Below are 18,634 nucleotides of genomic sequence, written 5' to 3'. Positions count from 1 at the left end.
GATCCTGGGTCAACAAGTCTGAAATTTCATCCACTGTGCTCCCGTAACGCAGAAGGCAGTGGATAATCCCTTCTCTAGATTAGCAACACCCGTGCAGGCACGGCGCCTCGCCCTGTCGCTCGCCGGCCGCCGGGTGGCGTTCACGACGCCGCAGACGGGCGGCGGAGGCGCCTACGGCGGCCGCCTGGGCGCGCTCCTGCGGCGGCGCGGCGCGGCGCGCGCCCGGTCCCCGTGCCCACCGTCGCCGTCCAGCCGCACGACCCCGACCGCCTCCGCCCCTTCCTCCTGCCCGGCGCCCTGGACCCCTTCGCCGCGATCGCCTTCACCTCCCGCTCCGGCATCTCCGCCTTCGCCCGCGCCCTTCCGTCCTCCCACCGCCCACTCTCCGGCTCCGGCGCCTCCGCGCTCCCCTTCACCGTCGCGGCCCTCGGCAGCGACGCCGACCTCCTCGACCGCGCTTTCCTCTTGCGCCTCTGCGGCGACGCCGGGACGAGGGTAGCCGTCCTCGTCCCCGACGTGGCCACCCCGGCCGGGCTCGTGGAGGCGCTGGGCCCCGGGTCCGGCCGCCGCGTGCTCTGCCCGGTCCCGGACGTCGTCGGCCTGCGCGAGCCCCCCGTCGTGCCGGACTTCCTCGCGGGGCTCGAGGCTGCCGGTTGGGTGGCCGTGCGCGCGCCGGCGTACACCACGTGCTGGGCGGGCCCGGGCTGCGCGGGGCCGCTGGTGGACACGGACGCCGCGGCGCCGGACGCCGTCGTGTTCACGAGCACGGCTGAGGTGGAGGGGCTGGACGCCGCGGGGTGGAACTGAGGGCGCGCTGGCCCCCGGCATGGTCGTGGCCGCGCACGGGCCGGTCACCGCCGACGGCGCCAGGAGGCTCGGCGTCGAGGTGGACGTCGTGAGCGCCAGGTTCAGCAGTTTCCATGGGGTTGTTGATGCTCTTGCCACAGTGTTTTCTCCCCAGAAGATAGTGTAATTGGATTTACCATGGCTGCAACATCGACTGAAAGTCATAGTGTAATTGGATTTACCATGCCTGCAACATCGACTGGAAGTCAATAGTGTAATTGGATTTACCATGGCTGCAACATCGACTGGAAGTCATAGTGTAATTGGATTTACCATGGCTGCAACATCGACTGGAAGTCTGGAAACAACCACATTTCGTTTGACTGATGATGAATCATGAATGGTCCCAACTAGCTAGAAGGATCACCTACGCGTCTTGATCATGCCATGATTTGCGCACGATCACATGGAAAAGCCACTCAGCACAGGAACGGGCTCGATGGCGTGTAGTGTGTTGGGCATGAAGAGAATTGCGAAACAGCATTGCCGGCTGTCTCACATTCTTTTTTGACAGTCACAAGATGATGGAATGAACAAAGAAACTTGGCATAAGAGCCTGCAAACTCGTTCTAAATCTCCCAACTTTATTTCGTACCAACTTGTCACCTAGAATGTGATATCTCCTGAAAGGATTGTAAATCTACCCTCCACCAACCCAGCTTGCATGTTTTTATCTTGATCACCAAAACTGGGTTGATATGATGTACAATTCTTGCTCTTCCTTCTCTAGAATATTCCTTTTGGTGCTTATAAGAGAAGGTGGATTCGGACCAGACCTCAGCATCCCTTGCAACTGTCTGAGAAAATGGTGAGCTCAAGCAAGGGTAAAGTGTGCGTGACTGGGGCTTCAGGCTTCATTGCCTCTTGGCTTATCAAACAGCTTCTCGAGTCTGGATATCATGTGGTAGGGACTGTCAGAGACCCAGGTATTTACCCACATATCATTCCTTTTGCTATCATCCTCTTGGTTACGTTGTATATTGATGCTTGTACAATGAACTTTTTTTTTCTGATTTTTCAGGAAATCGCCAGAAAGTGGCACACCTTTGGAAATTGCCTGGTGCTAAAGAGAGGCTGCAGATTGTGCGAGCTGATCTGTTGGAGGAAGGGAGTTTTGACGAAGCTGTGATCGATTGTGATGGCGTCTTCCACACTGCATCGCCTGTCCTTGCTAAATCTGATTCTAGTAGCAAGGCATGTTGCTTATGCTTTAAACAGTTCACTCTTTTGTGTATAGAATTGCTGTTTTATTTTGGCTTTAGAAGTTTTAGTTCAAATTCTAGCTTCCTTCCTTACAAATGCATCTACCTGAAGTTAAACTGTTCTCTGATGGTGTTCATGTTGCAGGAAGCAACACTTGTTCCTGCAGTAAACGGAACTCTGAATGTGCTAAGATCGTGCAAGAAGAACCCATTTCTGAAAAGGGTTGTTCTTACATCTTCGTCATCTGCGGTGAGGATCAGGGATGATGCTCAGCCGAATATCTCACTGGATGAAACAATATGGAGCTCTGTGCCACTCTGTGAAAAGATGCAGGTGATAAATTGAAGAATCTACTACTTAGTTTAAGTTCAAACGTTGTATTTACACTCCATGAAACCTTGACCTGAGAATGGTGTTATCCCTTTTTTTCATCCAAAGCTATGGTATGGCCTGGCGAAGGTATTTGCAGAGAAAGCAGCATGGGAGTTCGCCAAAGAGAATGGCATTGACGTTGTGACTGTTCTTCCCTCATTTGTGATCGGGCCCAGTTTATCCCACGAATTATGCGTTACAGCATCAGATGTCCTTGGCTTATTCCAAGGTATCCATGTTCCTTACAGAACCACCATCTAGCTCTGTTTTTCATATCTTAACCATGAAAGTTATTCAGCACTCTTCAGCTTTTCAAGTGAATCCTAACAAAATGGCCTTTCAGGTGACACTGCCAGGTTCAGCTGTTACGGAAGGATGGGATACGTCCACATCGACGACGTCGCGAGCAGCCATATCCTCGTGTACGAGACGCGCGAGGCCACCGGGAGATACCTGTGCAGCTCGGTGGTGCTGGACAACGACGAGCTGGTCTCCTTCCTTGCCAAACGATACCCTGTCTTCCCCATACCTCGGAGGTTAGTCGTCGTTCAGAATTCAGATACGCGCCACTGATCTGATAAACCCAAATCTCTGACTGAACGCGCCTCCTGAAATCGCTCTGCAGGCTGGACAACCCCTACGGCAAGCAGACGTACAAGCTGAACACGTCCAAGCTGCAGGCGCTGGGCTTCAAGTTCAGGGGATTGCCGGAGATGTTCGACGACTGTGTCCAGTCGCTCAAAGACCAGGGCCACCTGCTGGAGTGCCCGTTGTGATGGAGTGGGGGAGCTGTCGTCGGCAAGGAGAGGCCATAGCCAAACAGAGTTGGATCACGTCCACAAAATCGTTGGCTCCAAGCCAATATATGCTTCAATATAATAATTCCATGTCGTGTCAGCGTCCTTTCTTTAAGCAGCTGCTCTCAGTTCATCGATCACGGATTGTACGACTACTTAAATAAAATCTAGCCATTCTATTTACCTTGTCTCCATCTTTTCTGCGAACCTATTGCTGCGCTTGTGGTTGTCGGTGATGAATTGATGATCATCGGTATCGTGAGAGCAGCGTGGAGCCGGAGAGAGGGAGGAAAATTCATCAGTATTATTTTTTGAGAGGGTCAAAATTCATCAGTTCATCATCTTAATCCCAAATTCCTCAATGCACATCCACAGAAAAAAAAGTACAGTGTTTGAACCACCAGCTCTAACTCAAAACTGCTCACAATTCACAGCCACACCCGTATCTACACACACGGTCTCATGCACACCCCACTACTCCACTACTTACACTGTGTAAGTTGTCACGCACGACGCAGGTGTCCAAATGGACACAAGAGACAGGACCACCACCAGCACCACCTGTGGCGCCTAGTCAGCCAGGTCCCTATGTACAACGTATCTGAAGGAGGACTTGTACGGCATCCACTCGACGCACTTGTCGGCCCTCCTCCTCGGGCAGCGCTCCCGCTGGTCCTCCGGCATGCTCTCGCACACGAGCTCCACCAGGTGCCGCAGCTCCAGCGCGGCGTCCCTGGCGTAGTAGTGCAGCACCTTGGGCAGCAGCAGGGCCTGCTTCCTCACCACCACGCTGCCCTGGATGAACTCCGTCCGCGCCGCTTCCAGCTGCTGGTGGATCTTCTTTGCCGTGTACAGCCGGACCTGCAATGCAACAGGAGAAGGTTCTGCGGTGAGGTCTTCGCGTGCCAATGCCCTCCTGCCGATTGCCATCGGCTCTGAAAATGTGAAAATGCTAGGGTCGGGAGCTTACAGGCGGGTCTGAAAATGCCCCGGTCGACAGCGAGAAGTGCGCGATCGGCTCTGAATGGTGGAGGGCGTAGGGGTGCCTGGCCGTCCCTGCCGTGGATCTTTTCGACGGCGTGAATAGCGCGCGGACCCACTGAAAATGTTCTTCCCGTTAGCTTGTTTGCTCTGAATTTTCTGATGAGTGGCTCTGTTTTTTTTTCGCTGAAGAAAATGCCATACGCTCATGGACGTACCAATGATGGACGATGGGACTGGCATCCAAGAATCGAGTTCTGAATAATCTGAGCGTTTACTGATTGCCCACCCACGTTGTACGCAGCCTGACGAAATAATTTTGCCAAAATGGTCAGATACATTTGTCTGTAAACAGAGATGCGCTAGCAAATGAAATGCTGTACCTTCAGAATCATGTCCGTGCTCTTCATGCGCTTGTCATGTAGGCCATAGGCCAGAAAAGCCTGTCATAGCACAAGGCAGCAATACAGGTTAAGCATGAATTCTGAATTATGGGGGTAACAGTGGGACACAGGAAAGGTGAGATGGGATTTTCAGTATAGAGCAATACATGCATCACTAGAGCATTGTGGATATTAATCCAAAAGCAGAGCTGCTCCTCATGTGTCATCTTCATTGGGTCAACTTTTTCGAGGCGCTGTATCAGGGACCTGTGGGACACAGCATGAATAAACACAAAAATCAGCACCTGAAGAAATTTTGTCTTCATTAAATAAGCACCTAGAAAAATCTCTGTTTTTCTCGTTTCAGTTGCTTACCTGATAGTCTCCAACATTTTTGAGGCATAATCAAACTTGTCAGCATCGATACGTATCCTAGGAATGACAATCATGCCTATGTTTTGTTCATTCTTCTCTTTCTGGAATTCATACTGGCGGGGGCTATCAAAGTTGAACCGAGGGCTCCAACTGTCATTACGGCGCCTCGGAGAAAAAGTACTTGAAGATGAAACAGAAGGACTTGGTGAAGTCATGCATTCGGCCTCTTGCGGTTGTGTGCTTGAAAGTTTGCAGTAGACAGCACCAATACAGCTCAAAATGTCCTCCGATAATTTGCATGAGATCTTAGGCACATATTCTGAAATAGAAGCACTCAAGAAGTTCACAAGGCTGGAATGCCTTGCACCTGATTTGGGTACCTCCTGTAACATATAAGAGCTGTGTCAAATTTTTTTTCAGCTAGAAAGATGGTGCCAATTGCCATTAGTATGACAGAATGAAAGAAATGGTCTGGGCACTAACAGAATTTGAGATGGTTGGCAAGTTGAAGGCTGCAGATTGCTTTATATTCCTTAAACGGAGTGCGCCCTCGTCAATGTTTTTCAGGGTTTCTTGATCCACCTGCTGCTAGTTGCGGTAATATTAGGATATTGACATTTAGACTTCATATATGATATATATCGGATCCGATCTCTCATGTTATGTACCTCACTTGTGAAGCTGCAGGATTCAGATACATACTGATCAAATGCTCTTCTATAGAGGGAAAGCAGATGCAGTTCCTTGCGTATGACTTCCTGCTCAAGAGCTGCAATCTCCCCAACTAAATCTGCAACGGACTGCAGAATTGCAAGGTCACAGCTAAGAAACCATATACAGTCGAAAAGGACCAGTGACAGATGGACAATAACAGGTTTCTCAATTCAGTTTCATTCAAATGTCATGAACATGTTCAGGTTTAGATTTAAAACGTTTTCACTAAAAAAAAAGATATAATATTCAAAGGATAGTCTTGGCCTACAATCACATCCCATCTGGATATCAATATCTTTTTTTTTTGTGGTCTCTGGATATCAATATCAGTGATGTACTAAGAACATTAATAGTGAATGAACAGTAGCATATAACATATGCATCTTTATGTTTCATCTGCTTTAAGAAAAAAAACATATACTGTCGTGAACCTTTTGAATTTTGTAAGAGTTGCTACAAACCTTTGAGGTAGCCTTTTGGGTTCGTTCTGTTGTTTTTCTTGAGCAATGGCCCGGCAATTGCTCTGGCAAGTTAAGTGAGTGCCTTCTGTTGATCATCTTATCTCTGTGGGTTGTCTGCATGACAAAAGGTCGTTCCAATAAGTAAACCGTATAAAATGTAAATGAAAACAAATCGGAAGATGGATCCAATTTACTCACAGGCTTGCAATAGGAGAATCGTGGCAACATGTCTGATGCGCCTTCATGCGTCTTCAGAATGCTAAAACGACAGCAGTAAAATATTAGAATATTACTTTCCAATTTCGATGTATTGACACAAATTAATTGAAAGGCTTCATAACCCCTAAGCCTTGTTTAAACTTAGGGAATTGCTAGAAATAAATTTTTCCTAAAATTATTTTAACAGCTATGTGTGGTAAAAGTAAATCTAAGAGTAGGCTTCATAACCCTTAAGCCTTGTTTAAACTTAGGGAATTGCTAGAAATAAATTTTGCCTAAAACTACTTTTACAGCTATGTGTGGTAAAAGTAAATCTAAGAGTAGGTTAATCCATACTGATAGTTGATACCAATGCCAAACATTTCCTAGAAGATGAATTCTAGACAGTGGACTACACTACAGCGGTACAGTGGTCTAAAGGAATTCAATGTGATATGAAGAGCACGGTTGAACTGTACAGAAAGAAGTTAGGGTGTGTTTAGTTCCGTTGCAAAAAAAATTTCAAAGGAATCTTACTAATTTAAAGTACTAAATAAAGTCTATTTATAAAATTTTTTGCACAGATGGGTTGTAAATCGCGAGACGAATCTAATGATGCTAATTAATCCATGATTAATCAATAATTAGCGGATGATTACTGTAGCATCACTGTTGCAACCATGGATTAAGTAGTCTCATTAGATTCGTCTCGCGATTTACAACCCATCTATGCAAAATGTTTTGTAAATAGATTTCATTTATTACTCCATGCATGTGTCGAAACATTCGATGTGACATTTTTTTGTTTACGGAGTTTACGGGGTCGGATCTAAACAGAGGCTTAATAGGCTACTGAACTGAAATAATGCATAATTGCTGTGTATCCTCAATACGGATGATGATCTGAACAGGGCTTAAACATCCTTTATTCAGGTTCCCTGCACGGCTGCACATCTATTCAGCGCTTGCGAATTAATATTCCTCTGCCGTAATGGGCGCTTCATTTCTCACTGAAGCTGCTCTTTCAACATGCGCCCTACCGGTTAATCATGACGAATTGAGCAAGTTTCAGGAGAAAATTTTCTTTCAGGTTTCAGGGCTTGCTGAGAGAAGTACAGTTCTAACCTCCGTGAAGAGTACCGGTGCTGGAGGCTGCGAGATGATTGAACCGACCTCGGCGTGCCGGCGCAGGACCCCGTCTCCGAGAGCACCCCTGACCTCGATTCCCTTTCCATCGCCAAAACCGTGGCTTCTCTCCCCTCACCTCCGAGAACCTGCCAAGCGCCAGCCATCGATGAATCCATGGCCATGAGTAGTAGCATGTGCAATGCTAGCGATCTCCACAGAGATGCATCTGATCACTCACTCAGTGATCTTATCAGGCTGGATTAACATTGCTGAGGTGGTAGCAGAGAATATGAGTATCTGGCAGCAGGGATGGATGCTGTACCTTGAGCTGTTGCCGCGAACAGTGAGCTGTCCATGTACAGAGCGAGAAAGGATGCCGCCGTGGCTCAGCTTTGTCCTGGGAGCTGGAGCTCAGCTGCTCCGGTTCTCGAAAGAGCTAAGCTTATTCGCTCCTGCAAAGGAAAGGCAAGGAGGCTTTCTTGGGACCTGCGACAGAACTAGTAGCCAAGAACAATGGAGGAGAAGCAGAGCAGGCTCCTCGTTGCTTGCCAATGGTGGGTATAAGGGCGAGGCAGAGGCCAGAGCGGCTGGAGGGAGAGCAGGAGAATACCCCGGGAGACGAAAGGGGCACAGGCAAGCTGGCGCAGCAGCAGCAGCGTCCGCCGCCAAAACAAATGGGAATGGAAAAGACGGCCAGGGAAAGCAGGTGCTTAAAAGGAGGAGGAAGAAAGAAGGGAGGTAGAGAGAAAGAAGAATCGGGCAATGGCATCAATCCTCCTTGTCCCACCGCTGTTAGTTCTTTAACCGAAGGAACAGGGAAAGGCCAGCGGCCGACTCCATCCCCAAACCACTGCAATAGTGCAGTCTAATCAGCACTAGCAGGGAGGAGGAGGAGACGATGATGATACTCGGTGGATTAGTAGCAGCATCAGAAGCTGGGGACAGGACAGGCACCAAATCTTTTTTGTTTTCTTGGCGAAGGAGATGCGAGTGCGAGAGAACGACTGAATTATTATTGGGTCGGGATTCGGGAAGCAGGGAGGGCAGGTGGGAATAATGCGGGGATTTGGTTGCTGTGGCCCTGTTCTGCTTCGTGATTTTCTTGGGAATGCAGAGTGGTCAGGCCGAAGATAACCACCATTCTTGATCCGTCACTCCATCAGCAGCAGACAAACCTTTCTCTTTTTTTTTGACACGCAACTTGATTACTACTACTACTTCTGACTTCTGAGTGATGCCATATTAGTAAGTGACAGGAGCAGAGGAGATCAGGACAGATCATTTATGGCCATCCGATCCGGTCCTAAAATCTGGTGGCCAGCCGCATTGCAAATTGGGGGGAGCTGGACACCTGAGAGCTTCTGAAGAAATTCATGGAGCACTGTCTCGGCTCTCCCATCATTTACTACTTACTTACTCTTTGCACAATGTTGGTGCTAGCTCCCTTGTTCCTGAAAACGAAGAAGAGTATGCTTACGTGTTTGCTCCAAATTCGTGTGAGAAGGAACGTGCCAGTCCTTTGACACTGCTAACGGGGGCAACGCAGCCGCGCCTTTCTGTGTACCGGAAGCGAAAGCAACGCGGTTGAGTGAGCCCCAGCGGAACCGAGATGGCGTGCCGCCGGCCGGCCGGCCCTGCCTGCGCACGCCCGCTCCTTCCCGTGACCCTTCCTGCGCAAAAGCGAGCAGAGTCCGGCCCTTCCGAACTCTGCTCCGACGCAACATCTCACCAGCAGCCACCACATCGTCCTCGGTGTCCTGGCACCCTGTGAACCTGTGATCCCCCGCAATAATGCGGCCACGCCGGGCGCTCGAACGAACAGCTCCGGCTCCGAGCGGGGTGATCCCGTCACTGGCGCGCCACCGGGTCGCTGTCATCCGTCGAGCACGGACGGGGAGGGAGCCAACCAGTATGGCAATTTTTTCATTGTTAGGGAGGACCAACCATATAAATTTATATAAAAATTTAATCAAAATTTAAATTTAAAATGGAAATTTGGGGATGATAGGGGCCAGGCCCCTGCCCGCCCCCCCTGTCTCCGCCCCTGGAGCCAACATGCAACAGCCAATTAAAGGCCGCTGGCCGCATGAGCTCCGAGCCCGGAGATGCCGGCGCGCCCCGTGCCCGTGCGCTCCCGACGAGGCCAGCGGACAAGCAGAGGCGTGCGGAGCGCCCCGCGCTGCGGCTGTGCTCGTAAACAGCGGTGCCCCCACCACCGTGGCTACTGTACTACCGCCACCGGACGCAGGCGTCGCGTCGCAGGTTCGCAGCGCAGCGTGTTTGTACAGTACAGCTGGTGTACCTCCACGAGCCCACTGCTGGGCTGGGCATTATTCGTCGTGGAGGGAATTATACTTATAAATAAATAAAAGGGTCGGCCGCCGGAGATCGGAGTGACAGGGATGGGCCCGGATCCGCGGTGGAGTAAACAAACATGGCGAGGGCGTCGGGGCGAGGCGACCGCATCTTCCTTCGACGAGCGGGCACGATGGCATGGCACTGGCAGTGGCAGCGGCATCCCGACGCGCGCGAGGCCTAAACAAATGCCACAGATAGGGAACGGGGGCCCGCGTGTGCGCCGGCCCCTGCGCGCCCCATGTCGACCGGGCGGTCGGAGACGGGGCCAGGCTCTCTTCCGGCCATCCCGCTCGCTCGCGCCGTGGGTGGGATCTGCGGCAGGGGCGCTGGGGTTGCGGCGCTCACGAGTTCACCCTGCGCCGGAGCGGGCCGGGCGGGCAGAGCGGTCGTCGTGCACGCACCTTGACGGCGTCGGCTTCGGCGCGGCGACCCACGCGTCGGCGGTCCATGTGTGCGTGCGTGCGGCCGTGTGTCGGTGGCGGGCGATCTGCCGTGGCCGGACCCGGACCGGAGCGCCACCCGCCCGCCCATTCATTGCGCGGTTGCGCCCGCGCTGGGTGGCCGCCGGTCGGATGATCGGATCGGATCCAAGGGCGGGCGAAACGAAAGCGGGGCGCACGCACACCGAACCCAGCATCTGCCTCTGGCCTGCGGTCCATCACCATCAGGGTCCCGGAACCTTTGCGAGGCCGAGGAAATTTCATGGCGGGCGCAGCTGGGGACTGGGAGGTAGAGGTAGCCGTCCCGACATGGATAGGCTCGCAGGACCACCGGGCCGGCGTCCTCTTTTCCTATACGGGTAGAGTACACAGTTGGGGGTACTTATTTTTCGCCTGCCGTCGCTGATCTGTCCTTTCCTTCACAGCTGGGCTGGCGGGGCCCGGACAGAACACTGTTGGAAGGGTGGCTTGATCTGCAGATTAGTTGGGTACTGATGGATGGAAGAAAACAAGCTCGTGCTCTCGCGTATCTCAGACTATGGCATGCCTGCATGCATCCGTGTAAAGCGATCTCGGTGTGGCAGATCGCCGTCTCTACGTGGTCCAAGGCTGCTTTTTTTTCCCTTTTCTTTTCCGGCGAGGATCGTCCAATAAAAGGTTACTGATGACCTGCCTGCAGTTAGAGTACAGTAAAATTAGTATCAGTCACTCACTCTTTCGATTTCACTCGTGTGGAAGATCGTGATTGTGGCATGCATTGATGTAGGAGAAATGGTACTGTCCCGTGCTAGCTAGTCCCGTTAGGAGGATGGAGAAAAACACACACGGACACGTTTGCCGTCGTCGGCGTCGACCGGATACAAATGATTGCAGGTACTACGCCCGCCCACTATTCATCTCGGTCCCCGTCCGGTCGACGGTACACTACTAAAAAAAGGCTAATTTGTTTTGATTGGAAAACTTTTGTTGTCCCGGTTTCCGAACCAGAAACGCCAGGCCGGGACAAAAGGGGTTCTTTTGTCCCGGGTCTGGCAACCGGGACAAAAGGTGCAGCCAGCGCCACGTGGCTGGCGCTCCTTTTTGCCCCGGTTGATTACCAACCGGACAAAAGGTCCTTTTTTTCCTGTTTTTCTTTTCTCAATTCTTTTTCTATTTCAATTATACTTTTGCATTTCAATTAAATTTATGTATTGGAATTCAGTGTGTATAATCTCCACTAATACACACATATATATACATATATATATAGTTAATTATATAATATTTGTCCTAGATAGTTTTTATATATAAATTAATTCACTTATATATATACACATATATATTATTGGAGTGCTTATATATATATAATACATACATACTCATAAATAGAAATTTAATACATACACACACATATATATTTACATAGGTATATTCGTTCTTAATTACATATATACGCGTATATTATCATATTTGTTGCGATTGTCAATATTAGATAGTCCATCATAGTAGAATTCGCCTTTTGGATCGATGACTTGCTCAATAATAAATCCAGACAATTGTTCTTGAATCGCCATAATCTTTTCCTCCGGTATGAGTTTATCGCGCATCTCCTCGACCTATGGAAAAATGGGATAATGAATTTCGACTAATTAAAATACGAGTTCAAATATTAACAAGTTTTTTACTTACTTCCTCCTCCCAATCTGTCCAGCCCTTTGGAGAACCTACCAGACCATGGATGTTCTCGCATACATAGTATGCGCATAATACAGTGCCTTGTTTCTGCCTCATACACTTTAAGAGAGAAGAAATTATCAGGTATTTACATGAATATATAATAAAACTAATGAATCGTACAACGAATCATCCAAGTGTGTACCGCAAAATCTGTCTTGATATTCAATTCCTTGTCAAATTTGCCTGGATGATTTTTAGCGAATTCTTTCCAAATCATGTGCATGATTAGAACAATTATAGTCAAGTAACAAAGTGATTCAAATTATCGGTCATCGACGGAGTAGTGGTAGAATTACTTTTTCATCATGTTAAGAAGATTTTCGTATTGTTCTGGAGGTCTCCTCAATGAGTCCATAACCACGAGTAGGCTCTTCTCGGGAATTATGACAATTAGGACCCAGTGTTCACTGCAAGATTATACGGAGGCAGTTCTTGGTAGTTAAGGTTTAAACAATTCGATTATAGAATAGAAAGAGTTAGACGGAAGGAATCACTCACGAAAATTTGTAAGGAAACAATATCATTTGCTTGTTGTGATGAACGCTTATGTACTTGAACAAGTTTTGGTATAGCTCATCGGCAGTGTCGCATAGAATCCTCCAATTACAAGTAATTGGGTCGATGAAGCCAAGGTGAGAGTATCCCTTTCTCCTGTAAGTTTGTATCTCCATTCTACATGATACCGAATAAATCAAGGGATCAGTATGTTGAGATCATGCAAAACAATACGTAAGGAGAGTAAAATACTTACAGAACCCACAAGCCGACCATAGAGATGTCGAGGGCCTCCTGATGGAATAGTTGGTAAATTTCTTCCCAGTTTATCCATATAATGGCCTCCCCCGTAAGAAATCGTCATCTTTAATCTTTGCGCCCTACATGAAAATGCAATCGGCCATCGCACGCATGTAGTGCTGGTGCAGCTTATACATTTGCGTTGGAAGCACGAACACTACTTCGGGGGGTACAAGAGTTTTGCCGATCTCATACGTCCATTTGACGACCACATCGGCCTTTGGAATATCTTCTCCCCCTGCAATCTGAGCCGCCGTCAGGTTTGATTCTTTCAAAAATGTAACAAAGTCTTGTTGTTGTGTCGTCTGTCCCACTATGAGAGGCTCTATTGATTGTTTCTTTTGGGCTCCGAGCTGTGGAACGTCGGACGACGACGACTTTGATTGTCTCTTCTTTTTCTCAGTAGTTTTGATAATTGTGCGTTCGTAGTCTGAAGGGGGATCTCTTGGAATGAATTTTCTCTTATTTGCTTCGCATATTCCCTTAAAAAAATTCAAATCTATCGGATTTATCACTTTCTCGGGCTCCGGCTTCGGCTTAAAGTGCTCTTTAACTCTTTCTTGATTTATCCGATCGCATTCTTCAAGGCTCATGTCCCAGGGTTTAATAGGAGCCTCCTTGATTTTCTTCTCCTTTTCCTTCTTCTTTGGAGGCTCCTTAGCCGGTGCAGGTACCTTCTTTGCCAGCCGCTGTTTCTGCTTCTTTGCCGGCGGCGGAGGTGGTGACCATGGAGGCGACGGTGATGCTTGAGTGTTCATTGGCGCATGAGATGATGGTGATGGAGAATGTGCCGGTGAACCTTGCCGAGACAGTGCTGCCCTTGGGGAGTTTTGCGGAGATTCCGGCCTCGGAGAGGCATGCTGAGATGCCGGTCTTGGTGTTTGATCATCCGACTTTAGGACAATGTAGCGCTTATCCCATAGGATGTAGCCATGAATGGCTTCTGCTAGTGTCCTCTCCCCATCGCCTCTAGGAATATCAAGCTCGAGCGTCTCCCAACCCTGGCACACCTGCTCCACGTCAACTCTTGTGTATCCTGGCGGAATTTGCTGCCCATGGTACACGTCGCCTGGTTGGGTTGGCATGGCGGTACCGTACGCAACATTGAATATTAAGTTCTTAATGGCAGTCTGCAGGTCACAAGGTGTCCGCTGGGTGATCTCATCCACTGGAAATCGCTGCGGGGCCGTCGCTTCTACTGCGGCCTGGATCCCCGTTGGCTCGGCGACGGCGACGTCTGTGGAAGCGCAGCTGCTTTTCCGCTGAGACAGATGATCGGCTGCGACATTAGGCTCTGGAGGCACCGTTTGCACTTGCTGTTGCTGGCTCATTGCTATGGCCACTTGGCGTTGAACCTCTTCCTCCAGTCTTTGATCGTGTGACATGAGCCGTTCCTCTAGCCTTCGCAAGTGCTCCCGCTCATCATTTTTTCTTCTTTGGCGGCTTCTATATGATTAAATGTAATCCCTGAACCCATACTTCCACGGAACCACGCCTTTGCCTCTTGTGCAGCCCGGATGCTCTGGATTCCCAAGGGCGTAAGTCAGCTCATCCCTCTCTCTATCCGGCTGGAATGTTCCCTCGGCCGCTGCTTGTATGGCCTCCTGTAGTCTCTGGGCTGCTCGCTGGATGTTTGGCCCATAGATGCAGTCACCAGTCAATGGGTCCAAGCTTCCCCCGTGACCATAAAACCAGGTCCTTGACCTTTCAGGCCAGTTTATGGTCGCAAGTTGGATGCCTCTGTCAAGCAGATCATGCTCCATCTTCTCCCATTTGGGTATTGAAAGCTTGTAGCCTCCTTAGCCTAGAGTGTGATGGTACACTTTCTTTGAGGCGTTGTCTTTGGCCTTCTGCACCTTCTGAAGCCCAAGCTCTGAAGACTTGTATTCCACAAATGCATCCCAGTGACCCCTGAGCTTTTCGAGCTCGCCGGTAAATACGGGTGTGGTCCCGGTCTTGATATATTTCTTCGTCAAAATTTTCTTGAATGATTGCAGCTGTTCGGCCATCTTACTCAGGGTCCAGCGCTTGCATATCTCTTCGGATTCAGCTGGAACAGTGAAGTTTTTCTTAAGCTCCCGCCAGCACCATTCTTTTTCTCTTTCGGGTACCGCATCCCGTTCCTCGCTTGGATTGGAAGCTTTCCAGAGCCTGAAGATGATCGGGATGTGGTCCCTGACAATACAAACGGATTGTCTTATGAATTTTTTGGCGGCAGCTTCTGGAGCGATCGGTTCGCCATCTAGACCAACTTCCGTTATAATGAACCACCCTTCCAGTTTTTTTGTTGGGCCTCGCTTCGTCTTTTTCTGCTGCGACGATGATCCAGACGGCTATAAAAAACATTCATAGTATTCATATAGATTCAGATGAAAATATAATTGTCACTACAAATAAGTATAGTTGTGATATGTACATTAGCACTTTGTTCAGCAGCAGCGTCATCCTGAATAGATGGTGGCTCAATTCCATCACCGGACATATTCAAATATATGTCGGTATTGCTGCCATCATCAGCTTGTTCAGCGACATCTCCTTGACCTTTGTCAATCATATTCAACAGGAACTGTTCATCTTCCGCGTCTGTGTGTCGCGGGTCCATCGTAACTAAAATATGAATACAGATAAAACCCTTAAAAAATTCTCTAAATAATTCACATCAATATTGACTAAGTAATTCCAAGTATGTCACTAAGTAATTCAATAAAATATTCACTAAGTAATTCCCATATTATGACTATACTGAATAGATCTAGTCATAAGGATTCCAAAAAGTCCTTATTTGCCCCGATCGAGAAGGAGACTATGTTTAGATCAGACTTCGTTTAGCTGGACATTTCTTTGGATCGTCGTACGTTTAGATAGACGAGTATTGGATGGGACGACAACGTTTACATGGACGAGGATTGGATCGGCGTACGTTTAGATGGACGAGGATCAAATCGGCGTACATTTAGCTGGACAAGGATTGGATCGGAGTACATACACACATACACACATATACATACACATTCATATATTTACAAATAAAATATAATTTCACTATACATTAACTCATTAAACAAATTAACACCTAATTTACATCAAATTAGATACCATAATTTACAATTTAAGAAATTCACACAAACAAATTAACACATTAAACAAATTAAATTTACTAAAATTCATTATCAACTAATATCATACTACATTAAATTAAATACCCTAATTTACCATTTACAAATTAACACATTAAACAAATTTCATATCCTCAAATTTGTAAATTAACACATTAAACACATTAAACAAATTAACACCTAATTTACATCAAATTATGGTTTTAATTTTCACAAAATTCACTAAAATTTGGTCATAAATCACTAAAATTTGAGCCTAATTCACAAAAAATGTAGGGTTTGCGGGTGGGGTGGCGGCGGCCCACAGCCAGCGTGCTCATGTACGGCGGCGAGGTCACGGCGTTACACAGGCGCGGCGACGGCTGGGCTCAGCGGCGGCGCACGGGCGAGGCGGAGGTCGGGGACGACGAGGCCGCGCAGCGCGTCGATCCTCTGGGCGCGGCGCTCGGGGAGGCGGTCCTTTGGGCGGGGAAGTCCTCCGGGCGGCGCTCGGGGAGGACGACGGCGGCGCACTGGGCGGGGACGTCCTCCAGGCGGTGGTCGGGGCCACGACGCGGCGGCGGTCTCGGGGTCGCGGGGCGGCAGCGCGGAGCTCTCGGGGCGGCGGTGCGGAGCTCTCTGTCGGGGCGGCGCGGAGCTCAGGACGGCGGCGGCGAGGAGGATCAACGGCGCAGAAGTGGCTAAGTGTTGGAAAAGGGGGCGAGGGGAAGAAATATATGGGGGGCTTTTATCCCGAGTCGTGGATCCACCCAGGACAAAAGGTATTTTTGGGCGGGCCAGGAAAATTCCCAGCCCGCGGCCCACCTTTAGTCCCGGGTGGATCTACCACCCGGGACAAAAGGGGCTTGTTTTCCCTCATTCCCGCCAAATCATATGTTTGTTTTTGTTTCTTTTTACTTCTCTTTTAAAATAGACTTTCATTTGTTAATTCAGTTAATAAATTTTGATTCCAAAAATTATGGAACAAAATTTCTTATCTCTATATAAACTTGATACACGGAACAAAAATAATTAATTTTCATTCGAGTGATTGGGTCAACGAAATATCTAACTTTTTTGAAATCATATTTGTTATTTTGACCATACAAAAATATATTAGGTGAACAAATTTTTTCAAACTGTATCTTTTGTCTTTCCGTACACTCCCAAGAATGCTATCAGGTTGACGCAAAAATTCTTCGTGAGGTGCATCACATCAATTGCATGACGAACATATAAGACTTCCCAATATGGTAGCTCCCAAAATATAGATTTCTTCTTCCACATGGGCGCCATTCCATTTTCGTTCGGAACTGGTTGGCTACTAGATCCCTTTCCAAAAATAACTTCTAAATCTTTTACCATGTTGAAGACGTTTTTACCACTACGGTGCATCGGTTTTGTTTGGTGATCCGCTTGGCCTTTGAAATGCTTGCTCTTCTTTCGTACCGCATGCCTGATGGGAAGAAACCGACGATGACTCATGTATACAACCTTCTTACAGTGAGTCAACCATATATTATCGGTATCATCTAAACAGTGTGTACATGCTTTGTATCCCTTGTTCGAATGTCCTGACAAGTTACTAAGAGCAGGCCAGTCATTGATCGTTACGAACAGCAATGCTCGTAGGTTCAAGTTTTCCTGTTTGTATTCATCCCACATCCGTACACCTTCATCGCCCCAGAGCAATAAGAGTTCTTCGACCAATGGTCTTAGGTACACATCAATGTCATTTCCGGGCTGCTTTGGACCCGGGATAAGCACTGGCATCATGATGAACTTTCGTTTCATGCAGAGCTATGGTGGAAGATTGTACATACAAAGAGTCACAGACCAAGTGCTATGACCACTGCTCATCTCACCAAAAGGATTCATGCCATCCATACTCAAACCGAACCTTATATTTCTCGCATCCAAATCAAATTCAGAATACGTTCTATCTATTTTTCTCCACTGCGACCCATCAGCGGGGTGTCTCAACATCGAGTCTTTCTTGTGTTCCTCTTTGTGCCATCGCATCAACTTAGCATTATCTTTATTTCTAAACAGACGCTTCAAATGTGGTATTATAGGCGAATACCACATGACCTTCGCAGGAACTCTCCTCCAGGGAGGCTCCCCCTCAACATCTCCAGGATCATCTTTTCTAATCTTGTAACGCAATGCAGTGCATACGAGACATGCATCCAAATTTTCGTACTCGCCTCGGTAGAGGATGCTGTCGTTGGGGTATGCATGTATCTTTTGCACTTCCAATCCTAAAGGGCAAACAAGTTGTTTGGCTTCATACGTTGTGGCAGTCAATTCGTTGTCCTTAGGAAGTATTTTTTTAACAAGTTTGAGTAATTCACCAAATCCCTTGTCGGATACACCATTTGTCGCCTTACATTGCAGCAACTCCAAGGTGGTGCCAAGTTTCTTCAATCCATTTTGACAATCTGGGTACAACAACTTACGGTGGTCCTCTAACAACTTCTGGAACTTCAACCTCTCCGTTTCACTCTCACAGGCTGCCTGCACATTGTGCAATGCCTACCCCAGATCGTCGCTGGGATCATTTTCTGCTACATCTACTTCGGGCTCTTCCATGGGAATATCGTCATCGAATGCACCGATTCCAGCATTCCTGGGAAAATGGTCGTCAAAATCTTCTTCTTCATTGTCTTCCATGGTAACCCGCTGTTCTCCGTGCTTCGTCCAACAAACATACTTCTCCATGAAACCATTTGCAAAAATGTGGCTGTGTAGGATTCTTGAAGATGAGTAATC

General features: G+C 48.2%; 2 protein-coding genes and 1 pseudogene across 2 annotated transcripts; 2 read left to right on the top strand and 1 right to left on the bottom strand.

Annotated features, from left to right (window-relative positions):
* The first annotated feature begins 22 nt into the window (after window positions 1-22).
* On the top strand, window positions 23-1,154 carry LOC120662737 (annotated as a pseudogene).
* Window positions 1,106-3,401, top strand: LOC120661108 (tetraketide alpha-pyrone reductase 1-like). Its single transcript, XM_039939811.1, has 6 exons — window positions 1,106-1,772; window positions 1,868-2,040; window positions 2,194-2,382; window positions 2,488-2,650; window positions 2,765-2,957; window positions 3,047-3,401. The coding sequence occupies exons 1-6, from the start codon at window positions 1,652-1,654 to the stop codon at window positions 3,195-3,197; spliced, it is 990 nt and encodes a 329-aa protein (XP_039795745.1). The 5' UTR covers window positions 1,106-1,651; the 3' UTR covers window positions 3,198-3,401.
* Window positions 3,402-3,548: 147 nt separating this feature from the next.
* LOC120661107 lies at window positions 3,549-8,411 on the bottom strand. Its single transcript, XM_039939810.1, has 13 exons — window positions 8,069-8,411; window positions 7,781-7,910; window positions 7,456-7,604; window positions 6,331-6,391; window positions 6,133-6,246; window positions 5,626-5,757; window positions 5,441-5,542; window positions 4,958-5,340; window positions 4,750-4,849; window positions 4,583-4,642; window positions 4,418-4,504; window positions 4,189-4,317; window positions 3,549-4,079 (listed from the first exon to the last, which is right to left on the bottom strand). Exons 3-13 carry the CDS (start codon window positions 7,563-7,565, stop codon window positions 3,789-3,791), a joined length of 1,569 nt encoding a protein of 522 aa, XP_039795744.1. The 5' UTR covers window positions 7,566-7,604; window positions 7,781-7,910; window positions 8,069-8,411; the 3' UTR covers window positions 3,549-3,788.
* Window positions 8,412-18,634: the final 10,223 nt, after the last annotated feature.

The sequence above is a fragment of the Panicum virgatum genome, chromosome 2N (genome assembly GCF_016808335.1).
Source record: "Panicum virgatum strain AP13 chromosome 2N, P.virgatum_v5, whole genome shotgun sequence".
In the NCBI taxonomy this organism is placed as follows: Eukaryota; Viridiplantae; Streptophyta; class Magnoliopsida; order Poales; family Poaceae; genus Panicum; species Panicum virgatum.
Note: the sequence above shows the minus strand (reverse complement) of the source record. Positions and strands in the feature narration are given on the sequence as shown.

Bases quoted from the DNA above. Each gene is read 5' to 3' on its own strand.
- LOC120661107 (XM_039939810.1), bottom strand. From the start codon at position 7,565: ATGGAAAGGGAATCGAGGTCAGGGGTGCTCTCGGAGACGGGGTCCTGC. The intron at 6,247-6,330 runs GTGAGTAAATTG...TTTGTCATGCAG, and splicing joins GATTCTCCTATTGCAAGCCT to ACAACCCACAGAGATAAGAT. The intron at 5,341-5,440 runs GTTAGTGCCCAG...TATATGTTACAG, and splicing joins TGCCAACCATCTCAAATTCT to GAGGTACCCAAATCAGGTGC.
- LOC120661108 (XM_039939811.1), top strand. From the start codon at position 1,652: ATGGTGAGCTCAAGCAAGGGTAAAGTGTGCGTGACTGGGGCTTCAGGC. The intron at 1,773-1,867 runs GTATTTACCCAC...CTGATTTTTCAG, and splicing joins AGGGACTGTCAGAGACCCAG to GAAATCGCCAGAAAGTGGCA. The intron at 2,651-2,764 runs GTATCCATGTTC...ATGGCCTTTCAG, and splicing joins TGTCCTTGGCTTATTCCAAG to GTGACACTGCCAGGTTCAGC.